Source organism: Staurois parvus, unplaced genomic scaffold, assembly GCF_062004578.1.
Source record: "Staurois parvus isolate SC_StPar_1 unplaced genomic scaffold, SC_StPar_1.0 ptg000078l, whole genome shotgun sequence".
Taxonomy (NCBI): domain Eukaryota; kingdom Metazoa; phylum Chordata; class Amphibia; order Anura; family Ranidae; genus Staurois; species Staurois parvus.
Window position 1 is genome coordinate 3,953,866 of NW_028317874.1, and position 16,555 is coordinate 3,970,420.

A 16,555-nucleotide genomic window follows, 5' to 3' on the forward strand; every position below is an offset into this window, starting at 1 on the left:
CAGAGAAACTTGAGTAGAACATAGTTTTAAAGGCCAACTCTAGCCTAAGCCTCTCTTTGGTTTTGGGGGGAAAGGGTTGGACTCTTTTTAGTTACGGTCTTTGCACCCTTGGGGAATTGTTACGTTCTTTTCCTGCCACAGTGAACCAGAGACAGAATCTGCAAGCAAAATGCTTCTGCTGTGCTCTCTCCTTTAAAAAAAAAAAACCCTCTCAATTGTATGGATGCAGCCAGTATTAAATATTTGCGATACTAAGCTTCAATAATAACAAAAATAGTAATAAAAAAAAAAAAAAGCTGCATGAATACATTAAATGACCAATGCCATACCATGCATTCACTGCCAAACTACACGTTCTACTTATGGAACATTACAAAGATAGACAAGAAGCTTTGAGTAGCACTGCAACATCCAATGTTCTACAAACATGTTGGCATAAAGATGAAAGGAACAAAAGAGCAGTCACCTTTAATTTGGATATCATATTCTTTTCAGAGTCATCAGACACACTCTTGTTGGTAAGTAGTCGCCTAGCTAAATGCTGCTTGTAGTAACGTTCAAACACATCTTTTTCTTGCATGAATCTAAAAAGGACCATTGCCTTGTCAAGTATGGATTCCACCTCCTGTTCTGTGAGCTTTGGGAAAAAAAAAAATCTATTAATGTTAGACAACTTCAAAAGACACTATACTGACAAAAGACTTTAAAAAAATTATAGCATTAAAAAAAAAAAAAAAAAAAATGCTGGTGTACATTAAATATCCTTTGCAGTGTTGACATTTGATAAAAGAGTCCTAGCAGTGACCATCTGGAAAATGACCTAGGAGCACTGTTCCTGCTTACTAGAATAAAAGGATCTGCTGTTTCTCTCGTCATATTCTGAGCAGAGCCTAGCCTTTGTCTACACAGCAGTTGTATTTGTCACAGGTTCAAGGAATCTCGCCCAGCATTTACAGATCATCTCAATTTGACCCCTGCACTAAATAAAAATGGAAGCTAATATAATCAGACACACGGACATGCAACTTAAAGGTACCATAAAACACATGAACCTGCATTCATTCCTATGTAGATACTGATGAATTCTCAAAATGTACTTCATTCCCCACATCAAATGTAAGCTGGCCATACACTGATCCAAATTCACCATATGGATTATGGATCAGTGTGTGTGGCTGTCCCTGTAGGTTGCTAGTTCACCTTTTGATTTTTTTTGTGAAAAAATAACTTGCACTTTAAACTTGGCTGACTCAAATATTGAGTTCCACTAGTTAAAACACAAGCTTCCCATTAAGAACAGATGAAGATTTAAAGATAGTCAAAAAAGCATCAGGACAAATTACTTACTCCTTTAACTCCTTTTTTGAGTTTGTCATCAATAAATAAGGAAAGGTACTCGGGGGATCTGGAGTTCAGATTGAGGAAGTACTCAAAGTCACCAGCAATAGTTTGCTTGAAAAGACGGTCATTACTAAAGGACTCCTGAAGAAACCTGTCGAATCTACTCTTCAGATCTAGGAGGCCCTGTAGATAAAGACAAATATAAAGAAGAAAACGCTACAGCAAAAAAATAACTGCAAGAATTGTCTTCTGGCAATATGTGGTATAGCACAAATGTAAAACTTTCTCAATTCGATAAGGATGATTAGGAAAGTGACTCAGCCGGTCCAGGTTCTGAAAAGATCCCGAACATATGATCGGTATCCACCCAGAACCCTGGACCACCAGGTGGCTCAGCCTACCAGTGATCCGCTGAGGACCTGAGCCAGCCCCTCCCACCACCTCCACAGCCCAGAACGGGCAAAATGAGCGCTGGAGGGGCAGGGCAGAGAGCTGGAGGCTGACTGTCACGGCTCTCTTCTTAAAGCGAAGGGGAGAACTGAGCAATTGCAGAGTTTGATCACTCAGTACTCACTGCAGAGCTAGTAGGTGCCAGATGCAGCATCGGATTGATGCTGCATCCACCTAGGCGAGTATAAACTTTTTTTCTTTAAGTCTATACTTCTGTTACGTAGCTACTCTACCCAAGATCACAGACTCCTACAAAAACATTTCCAGGATGGCACTGAAATATATTATTATTATATACATACGCACAGGGAGAACATGTTTAAAGTGTTACTAAACCCACAACAGTAACATCAGTCTATATATGTTGTAAAGCATGCTCACTGTGGAATTTAAGTGGTTAATCCTCCACATTGAACATTCTACTGTCCCCAGTCCATCTGCTAATAGTACAGGGCTCTAGGAGGCACTCTGCACATGCCCAGTTTGGAATGTATTGCTAATGTTTTTTTAAAAAAAAATTTCCGTTCTTGGAGAAGGTGCATACGATCAGCACAGGACCAATCAGCACTGCCCAGACAGAAGGTCAGGGGTTATGCAGCCTCATTGGACAGTCAGGGCAGAATGAAAACTCCTACAAGCTTTAACACGTGCTCAGCTGGACACTGATAGAAGTCATAAGACTGCTACATACTACTGATGAGAAACGGTATTTAGCAGTTTATGTTTACTACAATAATTGCATTTCCATGTTATTTGCACTGTGGGAGACCAGATACAGTGAATGCAAGGTCCTGGGCTAACACTTTAAATTCATGTTGCTTTGGGGTCAAACAGTGGCCTCAGGTAGAGTAAATATTTACTCTGTGTGATCACTGAAACTCGCCACCAACAGACTGATGATGCTGGCCAAACTTAAATCCTAAATTGCTTAATTTTATTATTATAATTATACAGGAGTTATGAAGAGCCAACAGTTTACGCAGTGCTTTACAACATAAGGAAAGACAGAACAATTACAATAAAAATTAATACAGAAGGGATCAGAGGACCCTACTCGATAGAGCTTACAATCTAAGACAGCTTCCTGTCCACATCTTTTTTGTTGAGGCCATTTCCTGATTTTGCTGGTCATATATTTAAAAACTAGAGTCAGTGGTTGATCAAAATATTTAGATTCCAGTTTTTTTTCTCTAGGGCAAAAAAATAGGATATGATTGCATATGAAATGGTACACTGAACCAGAACCAGCAGGAAGGTCAAACAAAAACAGATGAATTTCTCATGAGTAAAAGAACAGGACCACAACCTGGTATGTTCAAGAAAAGGGGTCAAGTCCCTATAGGAACAGGTCTCAAACAATAACGGAGGACAACAGGTCCTGGTGCTGAATACCAGCCAGTCTAAATTGGAAGGCAATAAGCCTTTCAACCTTTACCCTTAGCTTCAAGGAGCAAAACTCTATGTGTAAAGAAGTTGTCTGACTAGACATCCAATATGGCAGGTGACAGACTTGCCAGGGAAATTTCTGAACCAGCCTATTTACCTAGAAATGGTAGGAAATTACTCCTGAATATTAGGAGACATGATCCCATGAAGTCAATGTGAAGGAAGGAGAGGGGTGCATAGGAAGAAAACTCCAAGGGTAGGCAAAAGATGGAAGTTAAGACAGGGAAACACCCTGAGTAAGGTATGCTTGGACGACAAAGGATTCAGGTCCTTGTCAGGGTAGGACAAATGTTTAGATAAATTTAATAAGCCATCACAAATGAAGCACAAGGCTCCAAACATCTGTTCTATGTGCTCAAATAAGGGGTTTACTCCGGTGGTGGAGAGATCCTTTTTGAGGGATCTAATCCTGACAGTTTGACAGATTAAGGTCACAGTCAACACAGGGCAGAGGGAGATAACTGGGATTTCAGGAGGAATTCCAACTGTTGGTCAATAGAATCTGTCTAGTAATTCTCCTGTTAAGGAGGGTCAGTGGCAGATCCACAGTGGGAATAGATCACAGTTTAACAAATTCACTCTCCAAGGGGAACCGTTCTAACACTCAAGTGTTGCATAGGACCCTTCAGGGTTTTTCCAGTCCACATAGATAAATACCTCAAATAGCAGGTGTAGGGGAGAGATCACTGCAGCTGTTGGGGCTCTGAAAAACTCAAAACTGGAGACAGAAGGCTGACTCTACAAATTCAGGCTAGGTTGCATGGCATCAATGAGGAGCAAAATGACCCCTTGTAATTCTGGGAGAAGGGCAGGAAACTGCAGTGGTTGAACCACAGTCTTTAGAAATAGACTGCGGTTACATGGATGTTCATATCAACTGGTAGCTGGGTCCAGTCAAAGACTCAGAAAGGTCAGAGATAAATTAAGCAGTGGATGGCACAAGAGCGTGCTTACTGTCTTTGTGGTCAAAATCCAAGAGGAATTGAGTGAGATTGGCCACAGTTATGAGTGACTGCATAAGAGGCCACTGACTATTGAGTAGGTGACTCAAATTCACCCCGATGGAGTGGAGGGGGACCCCAATGATGAAGAACCTATAACTGGATTCCAGATTACAATTGTCAGTGCCTTCAGAGGATACCAAGTAAATGCTCCTGGAATAGTTAGGAGAATGGGGTTGGGTAGCTTACCTACAGTAGCAGAACTATCCCTTCTCTGTCTATATATAGACATGCTGTGACCATGCAGTGGTGAAGCAACTAGCTGCAAAATGCGAGGGAAACCTCAGGTACTCACAGATCCAAGCAGCTGGTGGTTGATGAAAGTTGGGTAGCCAGAGGTAACCACTATCATTCCAGAAACGTGTTTGTCTAGAGCGGGTGTCTGCAACCCGCGGCTCCAGAGCCGCATGCGGCTCTTTTTCACCTTGGCTGCGGCTCCGGAGCACACTGCCCACCAGGTGACAGGCAATAGGGCAGCAATGGGCAAACTACGGCCCGGCGGACCTTTTAATCCGGCCCACGGAGCTAGGCTCCCGCTAGGCTCCTATCACAGTCCGCCCTGAAGACCGGTGTGGCATGAAAATCTGTCTCCTATGAGGATCTGTCCCCCTCTACGTATTTGCGCATGTGCCGGAGATCGCCGATCGGCTGCTAATGCCTGAAACTGGCACATGCGCAGATACGTCGAGGGGGACAGATCCTCATAGGAGACAGATTTTCATGCTACACCGGAACGGCGCGGGAACACGGCGAGAGGAACGCGCGGAGCAAAGGTAAGTGAATTGACACAGGGGGGACTTAATATGGGGGATGAATTACTATAGGGGGGATGAATTACTATATGGGGGATGAATTACTATAGGGGGGATGAATTACTATAGGGGGGATGTATTACTATGGGAGATGAATTACTATATGGGGGATGAATTACTATATGGGGGATGTATTTTCAGTTTTAAAAATGTGGCTCTCAAAATAAATTTCAATCGTGGTTTTGGCGAGATTTGGCTCAGTTGAAAAAAAAGGTTGCCCACCACTGACCTAAGGCTATGATTGTGATTATGACGATACACTGTGGCCCTGATTAACCCTTTGCTTACTGGGCCCTTAAACCCCCTTCATGACCAGAGCGCTTTTTGCAATATATGCAGTGTCGGATTTGTTTTAAATGTTGCAATGGTTTTGCGGCTCCCAGTCTTTTTTTCCCTCTCGGAAACGGGTCCAAGTGGCTCTTTATGTCTTAAAGGTTGCAGACCCCTGGTCTAGAGAGACCACTTTAGATGGGCAGTAAGAAGAGACTTGAGTTTTGTATTCCCCATAGTGCTCTTCAAGCAGAAGCAGCAACAGGATGACACTCCCTCTAAGCTGAATGGCAAAAAAAAACAAAAAAAGTGTGTAGTGTGACTCCAACCAGGGAACATTGATATTCAATTCCTCAGCACTGACTCTTACTGCAGTAAGCTGGCAGTAACAGGAAATCAATGGGATAATACCTCCTGTAAAGAGCATACCTCAAGTTTGTGAGAAAGCAATACCAAAAGGCAAGAGCAAAAATATAGAAATGGTGGAACCTGTGCCCTTCAATAAACTTCCAAATGGAAGACAAAAATTTTATCTTCCTTATCGTGCATTGAGGGACACAGGAATTCAGAAACAGTCGAGATGTCTAAAATCAGTGCAGATGAGATATAAGCAACAGCCAACTGGCTCACCCCAAACCAGCGCAGCATCTTCAGCCAAGAAATGAGGGGCAGGAACCTTAGCCACACTAAAGACATCCAGTCGGTTAGGGAAAGAAGTGAGGGAGGAATCCAAAAGGAACTTCCTTTATAGCTCTCCCTGCTGTTCCAGTGACCAGGTCCCGTAAAGGCTTCTGGATTGTACTTTATCCCATTAAGAGGGTACTGGCAGCAGGTTTCTGGCGTGCTCTGCCAGCCTACAATACAGGGGAGCAGGGAGTCATCCAGCAATGAAAACTTCCTGCCAAACAAAAGAAAAAAAGAGTGCCAAATCCATGGGCAAAAGCCTTCCTCCAAGTAGAGACTATCAGCAGAGGAAAGCAAGAAAGCAATGTATTGTCTCTAAGGAAGACCATATGACCAGGCATAACACACTCGGGTGTCATCCAACTTGAAAGCTCCCAGGCCTACCCAAGTCAAAAAGGGTGATTGCCACCTTTGCAAATGCATTTCCACTAGAGTGGATTTCTCATATCTTTTGCTCAACAAATTGTTGAAAAAACAATGTGAGCTCTCCTGTTCTTCTCTGCTAACCTCAACCCTTTTCTCCACTTGTTCTTCTACACAGGATATCCCTACTGAGACTGGAGATGGTTGGCTTGACCTCTGCGGCAGTGTTAGTAGATCTTAGATTACTTGTGTGTCAGCTCCAAGAGGGATTTAAAAAAAAAAATTATACGATATATATCATTATTTAAGCACAACTGACAAGTTAAGGATATTGTACACCTTGGTGGAGCACTTTACAATAAAATAATTCTTATAACTGGGAAATTATTCCTTTGTGTTGGGCTATGAATTCCTTTATCCCACAACTGACAACTATTTTTAAGAACATTTTTTCTTTTAATATCCAGCCAGCAGGTGGAGTTCTGAGCTCCTCATTTTGTTTTCAAAGCTCTCCTTACCTCTCGTAGAATAAAAAAAAAAAAAAAAAAAAAAAAAAAAAAAGGTTGTTTATGCAGCTCAATATGAAAATGTATTGAAGCACAGAATAAATCAGAGCAGTGACGCATCCCTTATTCTTCTCAACTATTGACAGAGCTCCTTACAAGAGTTAAATAAAAGAAAGAAAACCGTGAAAGAAAATAGCTGCCAAGAGGAAGTAATCATACTATACCATGTTTGACTGTTTAACTAGCTCACTGGCAAATCTGTTTAGTGAACTAGTTAAACATGGTTTTATTCTGGTTATAGGGAGTCCTACCTGGATGTAATCAACAGGATTCTTTCCTTCCCCCTCTTCAGAAACCAGGGCTTTCCCCTGTTCTCGAAGGTATAAACTCATACATTCACACATTGTCTTGAGACCATTCGGAACCCTACTGAATAACTTGTACATACAGGCCAAATCTGTAAAAGACAAAAAAAAATGTTCTAAACTACATTCAGTTAATGTTACACAATCAAAATGAATATTTCTAAAGCTCAGAAACAAATACCTGTTTCAAATAAAACTTTACATGCCTCTGGTTTAGATTCTGTATTCCAAGTCCAGGCTGTAAGTAGGGTCTCTACCCATTGATATAGGCCTTTACTCTACAAGTCAGTACCAATCAATTCAGTCTGTCATTTTCACTGGTGGCCAAAAATATGCACACTAGAAAAATGCAGAGCTGGTCTTATCTGAAGTTATTTACTTCCTCCAAAAGCACTGCAACTCTGGCTATATATAATTTTGTTCTACATTGAATGCTGAATCCAGTTTGATTGTATTTAGAATCATATCTATCCATTAGAAGCAATTATAGATTTGCACTTTCTTGGAATAAAATGCACATTTGTAAGTCCTTCCGGTGTAAGTATTTTATTACAATACTCATTACAGATTCTAAGAGTTCCCATTTGTTTCTTGGTCTCTTAGCCAATCTGGGCAACACTGAAGCATTGTATTGGAAATCAGTAATCATTCATTCTGTAGCACACCAATGTTGTCCCTCCTCCGTGAAGAGGATAAGCCGACTCTGCAAGTGAAGAGGAAAAGACACATTTACTAAAACTGGAGAAACCAAAATAAGGTGCAACTGTGCATGGTAGAAAATCAGCTTCTAACTTCAGCTTGTTCAATTAAGCTTTGAGAAAAAAGAAAAAACACCTCTTGAAGCAGATTGGTACCTACGCAGAGCTGCACCAGATTTTGCACTCCCCAGTTTAAGTAAATCAACGCCAAGGTAACTCTTTGCTAGAAGGGATGTCTGTAAATAAAAGAAAAACATTAACTATTTCAGTGCTTGACCCAGATTAGTGAGTGTAGGTGTTTGTCATTTATGCTGCCACTAATGGACACTGACACTATGACTATCAGTCAATGGAAGTGCATGTGGTAGTGTTAGCAACAGCGTGTTGGGTAAGACAAAAAAAAAAAAAAAAAAAACACAAAAGATTGTATATACTGTCCAGTATGGGTGTTAGTATCAGTGTGTTTAGGAAGGACAAAGAGGAGGGGGGGGGGGGTGGAACTATTGTTTCCTGGCCCTATTATGGGTACTTATAACACATCATGCACAAATGTGATAATGCTGCAGTCACCAGTAGAATTTATTATGCAAATTTACTATAAGGCTACAGAATAAAAAAAAAAAAAAAAAAAAAAATTAGAAGTAGGAGATAACCATTACCATATACCAGCAAATGAAAGCCTAAGCTCTCCTGAAAAGGAACAGGGTATTATCCACCTGAATACACTAAGCTGTTGTGATATGTACAGTAATACTAACACATGCCAAAGTTGTAAAATTGGGCGTGGGCGCGAAGGATTGTTTTGACCTTGATCATAAAGGGGTTATGCCATTAACCACTTGCCCTCCTGAGGATTTATTCCCCATCCTAACCAGGCCATTTTTTCCGTTACAGCGCTGCATTACTTTAACTGACAATTGCGTGGCCATGAAACGCTGCACCCAAATTAAAAATTTATGTCCTTTTTTTCCCCCACGAATTGAGCTTTCTTTCGGTGCTATTTGATTGCCTGTGTGTTTATCTTTTTTGCACTATAAAAAAAAAAAAATTAGAAAAAAAATAAAAGGACTGACAATTGAGTGTAAAAAAATATATATATATATTTTTACTTTGCTATTCAATAAAATTAAAAGAAAACAAAACAAAAAAACTCATACATTTAGGCCAAAATGTATTCTGCTACACGTCTTTGCTAACAAAAAAAAAATCCCAATATGTGTAAATTGGTTTAAGTGAAAGTTAGTGTTTACAAATGGCGGTATAGATACTGGCTTTTTTTCTACTAGTAATGGCGTCGATCAGCGACTTTTAGCGGGACTACGGTGGGCATTCTGACTGGGGGGAACTGACTTGGTGTCACTGACATCCCTCGTTACACCAATACAGTGATCAATGCCAAAAAAAAAAAAAAAGCACTGACTGTACTAATGGCATTGGGCAGGAAGGGGTTAACATGAGGGGTGATCAAAGGGTTAACTGTGTGCAGGGTGTGTTTTACTAGGGGGCGGTGTCTGTGTTCTTCACTGTAATCGCACTGCTCCAGGAGCAGTGTGTCCGAGCTGACACAGTCCTAGTAAACAAAACAGTCGTCCTCCCTGTCGGCGATTCTCAGTAATTACCAGGCGCTGACGGGTAATCACCAGACAGGACCAGTTGATTGACAGCCACGGCTGGCAGCAAAGATAGGGCTCACGCATGCCTCCTACCCAGAAATGCAAAATCATGTATATATACACATGCAAACTGTAGTGAGGGGGTAATGTAGGGGTTCTGAGCTCATGAAGAATATTACAAGGAGGCAGAAAAACACAGTATGAAAATGTTATGAAAAAATAGATTACATGGCTATTAAGTAGTGGAATTGTAGGAAATATTTTTGTTAATGACTGGCCAGGAAATAGCCCAATCTAAAGCCTACTGAAAACCTCTGGGAAAGACCAAGAAACAAATTGTAATGCCTAGAATCCATAATAAAGTGCTGGTATCATAGTATCATTACTTCTAAATATACTGTATTCCATACCAAAAAAGTGCAAAGCTGTTGTTGCATCTAAAATACTAAGCAACCAGATACTGACATTTTTGTAGATAAAACGCATACATTACTTGTTGGAATAAATATATTGGGCTGCATTCACACCTCAGCGTAGAGATTTACAGGCGTTTTTTAGAAGTGTATTACAAGCTTTTTAGAAGAGCATTACAAGTGCTTTACAGCTTCAGGCCTTTTTGTTTAGCCAATAGAAAGCACTAGAGGTGGAGGAAATTAGGGGTGGAGAGCTGCTGTTGGAGTAGAAAACATGCAACAAAACGCTCAAGTCACACATTTTCAGGAGTTTCTATTGAAGTCTTTGGGGCCAAAAATACGTGTTAATCTGCCAAAAAAGAAGCTCACGTACTTTTTTTTTTTTTTTTTTTTTGAGAGACAGGCCTTTTGCTTCAGGTGAAAACATTCATATGTCAACAGGGGCCATTGACATGAATGCGATTTGGCTTGTTGAGCATTTTAAAGCTACAAAACATCAAGCAGAAAGTCGTTAAGGTGTGAATGCAGGCTTAAAGTATAACACTGCATTGAGCATTTCCATTAAAGGGATATATAACATACAGACTTTATAACATTAGTCCATAAGTCTGTACCTTGTTCCACACACTAACAGCTGTTCCTCATAACAGTGAAGTGGCCTCTGACCCCTGGTTCACACATATGCGTTTTGAACTGCACCAATTTGCATGACAGGCCAAATGAAATGTTTCTGCAGACAGTTCATATGTTGGCCAGACGCAGTGCGATTTTGAAAAGGGTCCTGTGCGATTTTCAGTATAGTGCGGATTCCAGCCTGATGCACATTAACATTGGAATCTTACTGCTTGCACAAAATGGCACCACATCGGCCAACAAATTCGCACCGCATATATGTGAGCCCGGAGTGAGAAAATGAAATGGAACAGCAGAGGGCTCCAGACCAAGTGCAGTAGTATGAGCACAATTTTTATTAAAAAGACAATTGTCAACTCACTTTTAGCTGCAAGTACAAAACATTATTCCATGGGTCCGCAAGGTGGATGGTCAGCATGCTGCTGTGGCCACCAGCAGGATCAGATGCCACTGTAGGATGAGCCAGGCATTGCCGAGAACCAGGCTGGAACACACAGGGGCACTGGACCAGAAGTGACGTCACCGTGGGTGAAATATAAAGTGTTTCAGAACCCTGTGACTTCTTCCTTAAACCATGATGGTTTGAGAAAGACGCTGCAGGGATTTGAAACATGTAACCAAGTACATGCCTATACAAGTCATGATGAAAAAAATATTCTGCCTGTGTCCTGTGATTAATTGGATGCCTTATACTGAATCTCCTGCTTACTTAGCATATGCGATCAGTGTCCAATTGTCCCACAATGGTATGTTGGAGGTGCGTGACCTCCTTTTCAAGATATGGAATTAGTTCTATTAGCACTCAAACCCCTGCAAGCCCAGAACTACTGGAAATTCTCTATATGTGATTTAGCAGATAAAATCATTTTTTGGAGTTAACGATTTATTTTGATTCACATTTTGATTATACCTTATATTTTGATACATACTTTTACCAAATATTCTACTTTGACAGAAGGTTAGCCATTAATTTCCAAACATTTCACATTTTAAATTGCCCGCAACTGTGGAAAAATGAAGGCCAGCAAAGAAAAGTAGAAGCCGTATGGAGATCAGTCGAATAATAACAATTTTATGAAATGCAAATACAAGCTTTTTAATAGTGGTGCACCAAAATTAAAATTCTGGACGGAGACCTAAAATTCAGGATACACTTGTCCCAAACTCAAACGGGAAAGTTTTTAAAAAAAAAATATATATACACATATAATTGTGTAATATACAGTTAGGTCCATATATATTTGGACACGGGCACAATATTGGTTTTATCAGGTGTTTACCAAACCTTATTCAATATATAGTTATATAATGGATTTGGGCTGAAAGTGCACACTCTCAGGTTAAATTGAGGGTATGTACATCCAAATTGGAGGAAGGGTTAGGAATTACAGCTCTTAAGAGTAGCCATCCCCCTTTTTCAAGGGACCAAAAGTAAAATTGGACAATTGAATATAATTATAAATAAAATGTTCATTTTTAATATTTTGTTGTGAATCCTTTACTAGCAATGACTGCTTGAAGTCTGGAACCCATGGACATTACCAAAGACTGGGTTTCCTCCTGATGCTTTGTCAGGCTCTAACTGCAGCGGTCTTCAGTTCTTTGTGGGTCTTTTCGCCTTCAGCAAATGCATGCTCAATGGGGCTGAGATCAGGTGATTGACTTGGCCATTGCAGAATATTCCACTTCTTTTCCTTCAAATGCTCCTGTGATGCTTTTGCAGTGTGTTTTGGATCATTGTCCATATGTACTGTGAAACGCCGTCCAATCAACCTTGCTGCGTTTAGCTGAATCTGTGTTGACGATCTCTCTAAACACTGCAGAATTCATCCGGCTGCTTCTGTCACATCATCAATAAACACCAATGACCCAGTGCCACTGAAAGCCATGCATGCCCATGCCATCACACTGCTTTCATCATGGTTTACAGATAACGTTATGTGCTTTGGATCATGAGCTGTTCCAAGCCTTCTCCACACTTTTTACTTCCTGTCATTCTGGTACAGATTAATCTTAGTTTCATCCGTTCAAAGAATGCTTTTCCAGAACTGGTATAGCTATTTGTAGATGTTTTTTGGCAAAGTCTAATCTGGCTTCTCTATTCTTCAGGTTTATGAACGGTTTGCACCTTGTGGTGAATCCTCTGCTCTTGTGAAGTCTTCTCTTGATTGTAAACTTTGACAATGATATGCCCACCTCCTGGAGAGTGTTCTTCACTTGTCAGGATGTTGTGAATTGTTTTCTCTTTACCATAGAGAGGATTCTGCGATCATCCACCACAGTTGTCTTCCGTAGACTTCCATGCAGGGGCAGACTGACAACTCATGGGGCCCCCGGGCAATAGGGGATCATGGGGCCCGTGTCCTTGCCCAAACTCAAAAAAGCCTATGAAAAAGGTACCAGGGGCATCTCATGGGGCCCCCTACTGACCCCGGGCCCTCGGGCAGTGCCCGAGTTTCCAAATGGTCAGTCTGCCCTGCATCCATGCCTTTTTTGTTACTGAGCTCACCAGTGCGTTCTTTCCTCAGAATGTACCAAACGGTTGACTTAGCCACTCCTAATGTTGCTGCTCTCTGATGGATTTGTTTAGTTTTTGAAGCCTTACAATGGCCTGTTTCACTTGCATGGACAGCTCCTTTTCACGCATGATGTAGGTTCACAGTAAGAGATTCCAAATGCAAATACAACACTTAAAATCAACTCCAAATATTTTACCTGCTTAACTGATGAAGAAATAACGAAGGAGTAGTCCACACCTGGCCATGAAACAGCTTTTGATTCAAATGTCCAATTACTTGAAAAAGGGGGGATGGCTACTCTTTAGAGCTGTAGTTCCTAAACCCCTCCTCCAATATGGGTGTACATACCCTCAAATTAAACCTGAGAGTGTGCACTTTCAGTCCATATCCATTTTAGAACTATAAATAATATATATATATATATATATATATATATATATATACATACACACACACACACACACACATAATATATATACACATATACATATATATATATATATATATATATATATATATATATATATATATATATATATATATATATATATACACACACATACACATACACATACACACACACACACACATCAAAGCCAATTAATTGGCACCTTTTTTTTTCTCTTTCCGATCAGCAAAATGCAGATAACCCAATTTTCAGCGGCCAATATATCAGTGCACCAGTACCTCCTAATATAGGGGGCTTACCTTCCGTCTTTCCATTCTTCAGCATATGGACTAACCCTGAGTTTTCCATCTCCACAATGGTCTTCATATGTTTGGAAATGAGCTCTCTCTCCACAACCTTCACAATTGGCTCCTCTGTGGATTTGTCTAGACAGTGCATGACTCGTTCTATCTCTTCATTTATTCTAGCCTCTACTTTCTTTATATACACAGAGGCACTGTTTTCAGCTAGAAACTTTTGGCTTTCCATCTGTGGAGAAAAAATGTATATGATATTTTGAAGTGCAGCATTAGGACACTATGTAAAAAAACATTTTTTTACAGTCAGAAACTTTTTATGATTCACAAACATTCATGCAGATTGCAAAGAATTTCCCTGAATTTTCTTTTATACATTAAATTCCTATGATCATCAGCTCTATCTAGTGGCTAAAATACAGTATATTTTCTCATTGAGGAGTTTCATAAAACTATACTGCATTCTGGCCACTAGAAGGAGCAGACAATCATTGGAATTAATATACACGATTTAAAAACATTAAAGGAACACTTTTTAATCAGAGTATAGCATCAAATCAAAACTTAAGAGGTATTGATCTGGTCAGTTAAGTAGCTGAGGGGGTTGTTAATCAGTTTCAGCTACTTAGGTGTTGATGAAATTAACAACAGGTACAATAGATGGGCAACAATGAGACGACCCCCAAAACAGAAATGGTTTTATAGGTGGAGGCCACTGACATTTTTTTCCCTACCCATCTTTTCTGTTTTTCAATAGTTTTGCATTTGGCTAGGGTCAGTGTCACTACTGGTAGCCTGAGGTGATACCTGGACCCTACAGAGGTTGTAAAGGCAGTCCAACTCCTCCAGGGTGGCACATCAATACGTGCCATTGCCAGAAGGTTTGCTGCGTCTCCCAGCACAGTCTCAAGAGCATGGAAGAGATTCCAAGAGCCCGGCAGTTACTCTAGGAGAGCTGGACAGGGCCATAGAAGGTGCTTAACCCATCAGCAGGACCGGTATCTGCTCCTTTGTGCAAGGAGGAACAGGATAAGCACTGCCAGAGCCCTACAAAATGACCTCCAGCAGGCTACTGGTGTGAATGTCTCTGACCAAACTATCAGAAATAGACTTCATGAGGATGGCCTGAGACCTGAGGGCCCAACGTCCTCTAGTGGGCCCTGTGCTCATTGCCCGGCAGCACAGAGCTAGATTGGCATTTGCCACTGAAAACCAGAATTGGCAGGTCCGCCATTGGCGACCTGCGCTTTTCACAGATGAGAGCAGGTTCACCCTGAGCACATGTGACAGACGTGAAAGGGTCTGGAGAAGCCCTGAAGAATGTTATGCTGTCTATACCTTTTAGCATGACCGTTCTGGTGGTCTGTCAGTGATGGTCTAGGGAGGCATATCCATGGAGGGACACACAGACCTCTACAGGCTAGACAATGGCACCAAGACTGACATTGGGTATCGGGATGAAATCCTTGGGTCCTGGGTTTTTACTGGTGTACGACAATGCCCGACCTCATAAGGTGAGAGTATGCAGTCAGTTCCTAGAGAATGAAGGAACTGATACCATTGAATGGCCCCCACACTCCATGCTTTCTGACCTAAATGAAATAAAACACCTCTGGGATATCCTGTTTCGGTCCATCCGACAGCGCAAGGTTACACCCAAGACTGTCCAGGAGCTCAGTGGTGCCCTGGTCCAGATTTGGGAGAAAATACCCCAGGACACCATTCGTCATCTCATTAGGAGAATGCCACAACATTGTCAGGCATACATACAAGCACGTAGGGGCCATACAAACTACTGACTACCATTTTGAGTTGCTGCAATGAAATTTCAGCAAAATGGGCTAGCCTGCTGCATCATATTTTCACTTAGATTTTCGGGTGTCTTTGAACTCAGTCCTCTGCAGGTTATTTTCCATTTCCATCAAACGATAGGTCATCCTTCCATTCCTAACACATTACCCAGTCCATATCAGTATAAATATCCAGCATGATATTTTTCCCCATTGAGATCTGATGTGTTTTCAAAGTGGTCCCTAATTTTTTTAAGCAGTGTATTAACCGCTTCACAACCAAGATCAAAACATACACACAAGCCCAATTTTGCAACTGTGACAAGATAGGTACAGCCTTTTTCAAACAGGGTGCCTTAGCAAAATGACTAAACATAGCCCAAAAATTGTACACAGGCCATCTGGTGGATCAGGCCCGACTTTTAGTTACACAAAGCCACAGGTTTTCACTGTGCACCATTACGACCTTCCTGCCTCCAGCGTCCTAACAACCATAGGTTGATAAGGATGTCGGGAACCTGCTCCTCTCCGTTAGCATGGGGGGGGGGGGGGGGGGGGTCACATTAGCTGAATGAAGGGGAGAAACACTGCAATACTAGTCACTACCAGTGTGCAAAGGTGTATTTGCACTGGAAGAATAAACCACCTCTAACTTTGGGCATTTGACTAAGAAACTGTTTGTAAAACTGTACATATCACAACTACTTGAGTATCCAGGTGGATGGATTATACCTTGCTTTTTTTTTCAGGACAGATTGGCTTTCATTTTGTCGTAAATTTTTATATATTTTTAGCCTTATATTTTTATGCCATTACCACAACCCATCACAACAATAACCTGCAAAATAAATTCTCCTACTTCGGACAATCACGGCAATACCACATACAGTGCGCATCTATAAAGTATTCAGACTCCTTTCACTTTTTTCAATTTTATTATGTTGCA

At 41.0% G+C, this 16,555-nt stretch overlaps 1 protein-coding gene across 1 annotated transcript in view; it reads right to left on the minus strand.

Moving 5' to 3' along the window:
- Positions 1-16,555, minus strand: part of CUL3 (cullin 3) — a 108,348-nt gene that overhangs the window by 21,695 nt on the left and 70,098 nt on the right. Inside the window, exons 6-9 of the mRNA XM_089669507.1 lie at positions 13,823-14,051; positions 7,185-7,330; positions 1,348-1,524; positions 467-637 (exon numbers count right to left, since the gene is read on the minus strand). Of these exons, the coding sequence (XP_089525633.1) occupies positions 467-637; positions 1,348-1,524; positions 7,185-7,330; positions 13,823-14,051 (723 nt within the window). The remainder of the gene's footprint in view (positions 1-466; positions 638-1,347; positions 1,525-7,184; positions 7,331-13,822; positions 14,052-16,555) is intronic.